Source organism: Sapajus apella, unplaced genomic scaffold (genome assembly GCF_009761245.1).
Source record: "Sapajus apella isolate SASKATOON/1434 unplaced genomic scaffold, GSC_monkey_1.0 scaffold17, whole genome shotgun sequence".
In the NCBI taxonomy this organism is placed as follows: Eukaryota; Metazoa; Chordata; class Mammalia; order Primates; family Cebidae; genus Sapajus; species Sapajus apella.
In genome coordinates, this window is record NW_022436957.1 from 9,478,161 (window position 1) to 9,487,269 (window position 9,109).

A 9,109-nucleotide genomic window follows, 5' to 3' on the forward strand; every position below is an offset into this window, starting at 1 on the left:
AAGGCACTCACTAAATACTTGTTGAAAACTTGCTTTCCCAATTATTCTACCAAATACTAAGCTTCTGCAAAATTTGACTCATTTCATGTAAAACATGTTTTAAATTACTTAAACTCTAATAAAACATAGACACTCACGTGTGCTTTCTGCTACATGTCGGTAGATTGGAGATTACTTGTTCTCTCGGGTTAACTTGTTCTTGAGCAGATTTTGAAATAAAGCAAGTGGTTGAAAGTGTCTTACCATTTGCAATTGCTTATTTTCATTCAACTTGCAGCAACAACAGTAGCACCTCAGAAATAAATGCAAAGGCAGTTGGGATTGACCTAGCCTAGTGGGTTACATGCCTGGACTGCAGAGTCAGTCTGCCGTGTTCGTATCTTACTCCCACCTTTTACTAGGTGTGTGACCTTGAGCATATATGTAATCTCTCTGAGTCAGTATCCTCATGTGTAATAGCCAGGTACTAAGAGGCTTGTAAGGAATAAACAGTGTTGTAGAATGCATAACATACAGGGCTCAATGCTAGCGGCTATTGTTGTTGTTTCATCTTCAACCCCAAATGTCAGGATTCTGAAGAGTCTAATTTTATTATTGATTGAATTTATAAGTTAAGGACTGCTAAATGTAAGTCCCACAAAAATGCCCTTTGCTTTAAAAAGTGGAGGGTGGGCCAGGCGCGGTGGCTCAAGCCTGTAATCCCAGCACTTTGGGAGGCCGAGGCAGGTGGATCACGAGGTCAAGAGATCGAGACCATCCTGGTCAACACGGTGTAACCCCGTCTCTACTAAAAATACAAAAAATTAGCCGGGCATGGTGGTGCGTGCCTGTAATCCCAGCTACTCAGGAGGCTGAGGCAGGAGAATTGCCTGAACCCAGGAGGCGGAGGTTGCGGTGAGCCGAGATCGCGCCATTGCACTCCAGCCTGGGTAACAAGAGCGAAGCTCTGTCCCCCCCCCAAAAAAAAAAAAAAAAAGTGGAGGGTGGGGAGGGTGGCTGAAACCATTGGTTCAGACCAATAGAGGCTAGTACTTTAGCACAGTTCCACATAGTGATCACTGGGAAACCTTCACATTGAATTTGATCTCTAGGACTAGGATCCTTCAGCTTTCTAGTTAGGCCTATATCATCCTCTGATTTGTTCTGCCCGTTGCTCTTACTGAAGGTGGTTCGAGACATGGCCATAAAAAGAACCTGTCTGTAAAACTGCCAGTGAAGCCTTCTTCATGTATTCATTTCACAGACACTTTTGCACTCCTATAATGAGCCTGGCACTGTGATGAAATGCTTTTCCTCTGTCGTTTGAGTGCATCTTCTCAACAACCCTAGGAGGTAGGTACTGTTGTCACTGTTGTTCCCATGAGGCTTCAGGATGTTAAATAGCTCACTCATGGGACCGTGCTCATGGCATTTGGTACCAGGAACAAGTTCTCTTTTCTGACAATGTGCTTTGATTTGCACAGAAACGAGAGTTTTCATTTTTGCCTTGGCTGCCCGAAAGCTGGGCTACCTTTAGCCTTAGCCTGACCTTTCCTGTATTATGTTGGTGCCCCTCCCTCATGTGGCCCTTTTCTGTCTTCTCTGTTGTGTTATCTTCATTTTATTCTCTGGACTATGACTCATTCTGAACCACCCAAAATTTGGGCAAGTTTTGAAGAATGAATGAAATATTATACATTTCCTCTTGATATAATTTCATAGCTATCTCTGCATGTGAAACAGAAAAGAAGATGGGTAGATGAAAAACTTTGAAAAATGCAATGATTAAAGTAGAATATTTGATTGTAGGATTTTTTTAGGCTGAGAAAGGTCATGGACAGTAGTCAGGCTTTTCTTTTAAGTTAAGAATCTGGCTGCTAATAGAAGTCAGATACTGTATTTTAACATTTTAATTCTTATGCTAAGATGAGCTTTCAATTTTTTTCTTTGTAGATAATGATGCTTGAACAATAAGGTAAAATTTATGACCTATGTAATATGCTTTTCTTAATCAGATTTCTTTCTTTTTTCTTTTCTTTTTTTTTTTTAAGACAGAGTCTTGCTCTGTCATTCAGGCTAGAGTACGGTGGCACGGTCTTGGGTCACTGCAACCTCTGCCTCTCGGGTTCAGGTGATTCTCATGCCTCAGCCTCCTGAGTAGCTGGGATTAGAGGCATGCACTACCACGCCCAGCTAACTTTTTTATTTTTAGTAGAGATGGGGCCTCATCATGTTGGCCAGGTTAGTCTCTAACTCCTGACCTTAAGTGATGTGCCTGCCTCGGCCTCCCAAAGTGCTAGGATTACAGGCATGAGCCTCTGTGCCTGGCCTCTTACTCAGATTTCTTTATAGAATTTAGCAGAATTACTAATGTTTTAACCTTGCTGAAAATTGTTTGCCTTCGGACAGTCATTTCAAACTGAAGTATAAGAGACTTCACATTACCTTTTTAGGCAAATTTTGAAAATAACATAGTAGGATCCCTTTATTGAGTTAACTTGTACTAAAGAAATTTCAAAGGATTTTATTGCTCTTAAAGAAAAAATAATGTTTTTAATGTCCATAAGCTGATTGTGGTTGTATTCATGTATAGATCGAATGAAACTGGCTTTTCTTAGATGTCATTGGTAAATAAGATGATGCGTACAATTATTTATATCACCATGTGTGTTTGTATACAACTCTATAGTTAGGATCAGAGGGATATTCATGTAGAAATTAATTATTTTAGCAAATGCAATATATTCCCAAATAGGAATATCTGGTAGGCCCCAAACTGTAGTTGGGAACTGTAAAAAGTTGTACCCTATACTCTGTTTCTTGGTGGGCTTAGCATACCCCAAATTTATTTGGTCAGAATGAGACAAACTAGGAAGTCCCACATTATTATGAAAAAAAGAAAAGAACTATCAAAGTGTCTTGATAAAATTATAAATTACAACTTTCAAGGAATTTCTAAAACTTAATTTAGTAGATGTATACAATCAGTAGTCTGGGTGGGGTTTGTTAGATTGCATGATCTGGTTTATAATTTGATACACAGATGCTAAAAATTCAGTAATGTACAATAAAACTTTGTGTCTGCTAAGGCTGTTAGATCAGTAGAGACTTGTTAAAATACTGGAATAAATGATGTCTGTTGCACTCTCATAACACAACATGGAAATTGTGTGAAACAAATGACATTGGGAGAGCTGCTGGGGCAGGGTTCCCAGTGGAGGTGATGACCCTGCTGAGCAGTTCTGAAGGCGCAGTGGTTCATTGGGGTGTTACCAGCAAGGAGTAGCATATGCCAGGGCAGAGCCCAGAGTGTGTGGGGTGTGCTGAGCGAGTGGAATTGAATTTCAGTTCCATGTTATGGTGCATTCAGAATGACTGAAGCAGAGACTGTGAGGCGGAGGTGGCTACAGTGAGGCTGGCCAAGAGCGGGGGCCAGGTGTCTTGCCTTAGAAGTTGGACTTGGTCCTAGATCTCTGGGAAATAACCCACTGAAGAATTCTGAGGAGACATTAGATAGATGCTTCCCCTATGTCAAAATAGTTGGTTTGCTTTTATGGTTTTCAGTCATTTCTCTTTAAGGTGAAGTTGTTGAAACAAGATGCCAAAGAATTAAAGCAGCCAATTTAGCACGTTTTTACCTATGTCAGGAAAGTAAGGGGCTTGGGACTGTTTCGGTTTCCTCTTTAACATTCATTTAGTCTGGATATTGAGTAGAGCAATACATTTGAAATTGAAAAAGTCTCTAAAAAGGTATGCACCTTAACTGGCACACACTTGTCTTAGACAGTTTAAATTGTATTAATATTAATTATAGTAGTAATTACTGTAGTAGTGATTTGTTTTGTTTTTTGAGACGGAGTCTTGCTGTCACCCAAGCTGAAGTGCAGCAGCACAATCTCAGCTCACTGCATCCACCACCTCCCAGGTTCAAGAGATTCTCCTGCTTCAGCCTCCCAATTTTCTGGGACTATAGGCGCACAACACCATGTCAAGCTAATTTTTTTTTTTTTTTTTTTTTTTGATTTTTAGTAGAGACAGGGTTTCACCACGTTGGCTAGGCTGGTGTTAAACTCCTGACCTCAGGTGACCTGCCCGCCTCAGCCTCCCAAAGTGCTGGGATTACAGGCGTGAGCCACTGCACCTGGCCTGTAATAGTAATTCGAAAGAACCAGTAAGAGGTAAGGACTAGGGTATATCCCATCATTTTTAAATAATATTTTCCCATTCACTTGATTTCTCACTATACAAGCTGCTACAAGGTTTTATCAGAACAGTGGAGTGTGTAGCTAGAAATGCAGAATTCCAGGCCGGGCATGGTGGCTCACGCCTGTAATCCTAGCACTTTGGGAGGCTGAGGCAGGCAGATCATGGGGTCAAGAGATCGAGACCATCTTGGCCAACATGGTGAAAACCCATCTCTACTAAAAATACAAAAATTAGCTGGGTGTGGTGGTGCGTGCCTGTAGTCCTAGCTACTTGGGAGGCTGAGGCAGGAGAATCGCTTAAACCAGGGAGGTAGAGGTTGCAGTGAGCTGAGGTTGCGCCACTGCAGTCCAGCCTGGCGACAGAGCGAGACTCCATCTCAAAAAAAAAAAAAAAAAAAAAAGGGCAGAATTCCTACATGTTACCGAAGTGTTCAGTTACACTGTAGTGGCTCATGTTGCTTATAACCAGGAGACAGCCAGATAATGTTTACTGCAGTGATTTTATAATTTCATCCTTGTCAGTGTAACAATTATGGTTCATGTCTTTATTGCCTTCCCATTGAGGGATTCATAATACCTACTTTCCTATTAAGGTTAATGACTAAATTTGCTCTAGAGCTGTGCTCTCCACCACAGCAGTTGGCTCATTAAATGTGGCTATTTAGTTAAAATTGAATAAAATTTAAAATGCAGTTTTTCCCTTCTGTCAGCCACATGTCAAGTGTTCAACAGTCATACGCAGTTAAGTGGCTGCTATATTGGACATTTCCATTGTTGCGTAAAATTCTCTTGGACAATGCTGCTCTAATGGTTACCTTCTTATATACATTTTAGTATACTTAACAGCCATTTAATGCCAAAGTATTTACAGATTAAATGATACAATCTGATTTGAAATAACTGGGGAGAAGGGAGAATTGGAGGGGTTATGGAGGAAACAAAATTTGCCATAAGTTGATAATTGGTGAAGCTGGGTTTAGAGTTCATGGGAGCTCACTATATTGTATTCATTATATAGAAATTTTATATATATTTTAAATTTTCCACAATAAAAATGTAAACCGAAGGATTAACCAGGAACTGTGTTCCCACCAGCATCTAGAAGTAGAGGTCTGTCAACAGGCATCTGAAATCTCACCCCTACAGGCTGGCTCTAGTAGTGTAGGAAAGTTTTTAATCCTGCCACAGGACTTCTAAAGAACACATATAGTACCACATTTTCGTTTACGGTTTATTTCATTCCACCTCAAAACACCCAAGTAGTGGCACAGTCTAATGTTTGTCAAGTGTTTAAGAACTGCCCCAGTGAATCTTGTGGGTAGAATGTGCTAGATTATATTAAAGTAAAACTTCCATTGCTGCTGACATTAATTTGAGCAAATTAAAAATAGTATTCTTAATGAAGAGAATAAAGTTGATTTACTCAGTGGTTGGTTTATATTTTATTTCGCAGCCAGATAAGTCAGCTTCTGTCGCTGGCTTTTCCTGGTTAACAGCACCTGTGTCTGAAGAGAGAAAGGGCAGGGGTGGAGGGAGTAGTGGAGAAAGTCGCTGGCACCAGAGAGGCCATCAGTGAACATCATCACTGTGCACTGAAGGGCTGTTTGAAGTTGTTGAAAGAAACATGTGGGCCAGGCATGGTGGCTCACACCTGCAGTCCCAACACTTTGGGAGGCCAAGACACGTGGATTGCTTGAGCCCAGGAGTTTGAAGCCAGCCTGGGCAACATGTTGAGACCCTGTGTCTACAAAAAGTAGGAAAATTAGCAAAGCATGGTGGCATGCACCTGTGGTTCCAGCTACTTGAGAGGCTGAGATGGGAGGATTGCTTGAGCCTGGGAGTTCAAGGCTTCAGTAAGCCAAGATGGCCCCACTGCACTCCAACCTGGGCAACAGCGAGATCCTGTCTCAAAAAAAAAAAAAAAAGAAGAAGAAAAATAAAAGAAAACAAAAGAAGCATGTGAACTTTCGAACTTTGGTCTCCTACACATCTCTAACAAATGGTGATGGGGCTTTTTATGAGCAGACGGGCATATCGTAGAGGAACGGTTCAGAGCAAGGGCTTTTAGGGTCAGACTTGGGCTTGAGTGCCAGCTTCACAGTCAGCTGTGACCTGAGAAAGGGGACTAGTAAGCCCTTCCCAGCCGCTTTAGAGAATAATGGTAGAATAGTGGCCCTCACATGGCTAAGTGTGTATGGCTAATATAATAAGACAGGAAGTCTTATTGTATTAGGTATTCCCTAGCTGTATGTTTTATATCAGTTAAATGCTGATATCATGTAGAATAATGTGTAGGTATAAAGGAACGTAATGGTGCCTTTTTATTTTACAGGGTTCTTGAAGCTCTTGTGATTAACAATGGCAGGAAAATCATCACTTTTTAAAGTAATTCTCCTTGGAGATGGTGGAGTTGGGAAGAGTTCACTTATGAACAGATATGTAACTAATAAGTTTGATACCCAGCTCTTCCATACAATAGGTGTGGAATTTTTAAATAAAGATTTGGAAGTGGATGGACATTTTGTTACCATGCAGATTTGGGACACGGCAGGTCAGGAGCGATTCCGAAGCCTGAGGACGCCATTTTACAGAGGTTCTGACTGCTGCCTGCTTACTTTTAGTGTCGACGATTCACAAAGCTTCCAGAACTTAAGTAACTGGAAGAAAGAATTCATATATTACGCAGATGTGAAAGAGCCTGAGAGCTTTCCTTTTGTGATTCTGGGAAACAAGATTGACATAAGCGAACGGCAGGTGTCTACAGAAGAAGCCCAAGCTTGGTGCAGGGACAACGGCGACTATCCTTACTTCGAAACAAGTGCAAAAGATGCCACAAATGTGGCAGCAGCCTTTGAGGAAGCAGTTCGAAGAGTTCTTGCTACCGAGGATAGGTCAGATCACTTGATTCAGACAGACACAGTCAACCTTCACCGAAAGCCCAAGCCTAGCTCATCTTGCTGTTGATTGTTAGATTGCTGATGCATTCTAATCAACTCACACATATACACAAAATCAACATGGGGATGGAGAAGAGAATTAGCGTTTGCAGCAGTGTATCATCTACTAATAAAATTATATTGCTGCTTCATTAGTTGGTGGGAGAGGGGACACATCTACTCATGGAGGAATATATTTACTCAATAATGGCACCTTCCATTTATAAATTGTAACGGTTGTCAATAACGTTTCTTTAATTTAAATACGTAAGTTGCAGAGCTAATAAATGAGATGACCAAGACTTTAATGATAATTAAAATAAGAAACCTGACTATTCTAGAAGTTATACTTGGATTTTTTTTCCTGGGAAAATGGAGAACTACTTTTATATGTGTATGTTTTTATGCAATTAGCATTGTATTCTTGGTTCAGGGAAATAATTTCCTAAAGCAATAATGTTAGATATTAAAGATTAAAATCTAATGTATTTGCGATGCATTGTTAATTTACTTCTTCATTCTCTTCAAAATGATTTAACCATTTCTATTTTCATTCTACATATTAGAATTACTCTCACTAGTAATTTGTCATTTGTGTGCCATTCATGTGTCCCCACCTCCATAAATCATGTTCCATAGTCTCAGGTGGAGGGCAGGCCCCCAGAGGTACAAGAGTTACTTCATACAGTCTGTCGTACATCCAGCTAGATTCAAACTGTCTATGAATGGAAAGCTTTCCATAGATAAGAGTTCAGTTTTAAGAAAAAGGCTAACTACTGAACTTGGAGAACAGACAAATGTGCATTTGATAACTGATGTAACAATTACAATGTACTGTGTGGAAGATACAAAATTACAATTTGTTAATGGACTACTTAATATTTTTGTTACTTTCTTTACTTTTGGGAAAAGTCTCCTAGTTGAAGTTAAAACATTCCTTTTTAACAGAAGACACAGCTAACTTTATCACTCTCAGAGGAAATACTAAGAAGGCTTGTACTTTGTGAGAGTAAATGAAGACATCTTTATTTGGCCATGTATTTACTTAGTGTCTTCTCTATCATTGAATGTTGTTTAGTGATTTGTTCTCAAGGAGATTTTTTGTTCCAAAAAGACTTGCTGCAGTGATTAGATTTGATAAAGGAAATTGTGGTCTTTTGTGGATGAAGCTCATATGCTGTGTGGTTGATGAGTGTGTGATTCTGTGGAGCCTAACCAAAGCCTAGGCTGAGTGTGGATGAGACCCTCAACTGGGGACTGTTGGGGTCATCAAAGGACATGCTGGGTGAGGGGAGCTGGCTGTCATGTAGTGAGGGGGGACTTTGAAAAATTAGGTTGATATATTTCCCTGACCCCACCCATTAGAAACCAATGAGAAAACATTCTAGTAAGCTAAGCTTTTGAGTATAATGTCCTAACATAAGGGACGATTTTGCCATCTGGTAGCATTCTACAGAAAATAACAGAAGATAGTTGGAGAACAAAGCAGGTGTTAAGTGTGGCAGCAGGAGTGGTAAGAAGCAGCTGCAGAGCCTACTAGACAGAAGAAGCATAGATCATGCTCTGCAGTCTGGGGGCGGGGGCGGGGAGGGGTGCAGCGTGCGGGGTGTGGGTCCCAGTGCTTTAAGAGTTGCTCCATATGGTCTGTCATAGATCCAGCTAGGTTCAAGCTATGAATGGAAAGCCTTTTGAGAGATAGTTTTTGTTTTTTGTTTTTTTGAGGTAGAGTCTTGATCTGTTGCCCATGCTGGAGTACAGTGGCACAATCTCGGCTCACTGCAACCTCCGCCTCCCAGGTTCAAGCAATTCTCCTGCTTCAGACTTCCCGGGTAGCTGGGACTACAGGTGCATGCTGCCACACCCGGCTAATGTTTTGTATTTTAGTAGAGATGGAATTTTACTGTGTTGCCCAGGCTGGTCGAGAACTCCTGAGCCACTAGGCCCAGTTGTTTTTTTTTTGAGATAGAGTCTCACTCTGCCACCCAGGCT

General features: G+C 40.8%; 1 protein-coding gene across 3 annotated transcripts in view; it reads left to right on the plus strand.

Annotated features, from left to right (window-relative positions):
* The window catches only part of RAB9A (RAB9A, member RAS oncogene family), a 52,992-nt gene extending 44,710 nt beyond the window's left edge, over positions 1-8,282 (plus strand). Inside the window, exons 2-3 of one of the 3 annotated variants that reach the window (XM_032285913.1) lie at positions 1,244-1,332; positions 6,517-8,282. In XM_032285913.1, coding sequence (XP_032141804.1) covers positions 6,543-7,148 — 606 coding nt within the window. In that variant the 5' untranslated portion in view covers positions 1,244-1,332; positions 6,517-6,542 and the 3' untranslated portion in view covers positions 7,149-8,282. The remainder of the gene's footprint in view (positions 1-1,243; positions 1,333-6,516) is intronic. The other 2 variants (XM_032285912.1, XM_032285911.1) reach the window with 2 other exon arrangements.
* Positions 8,283-9,109: the final 827 nt, after the last annotated feature.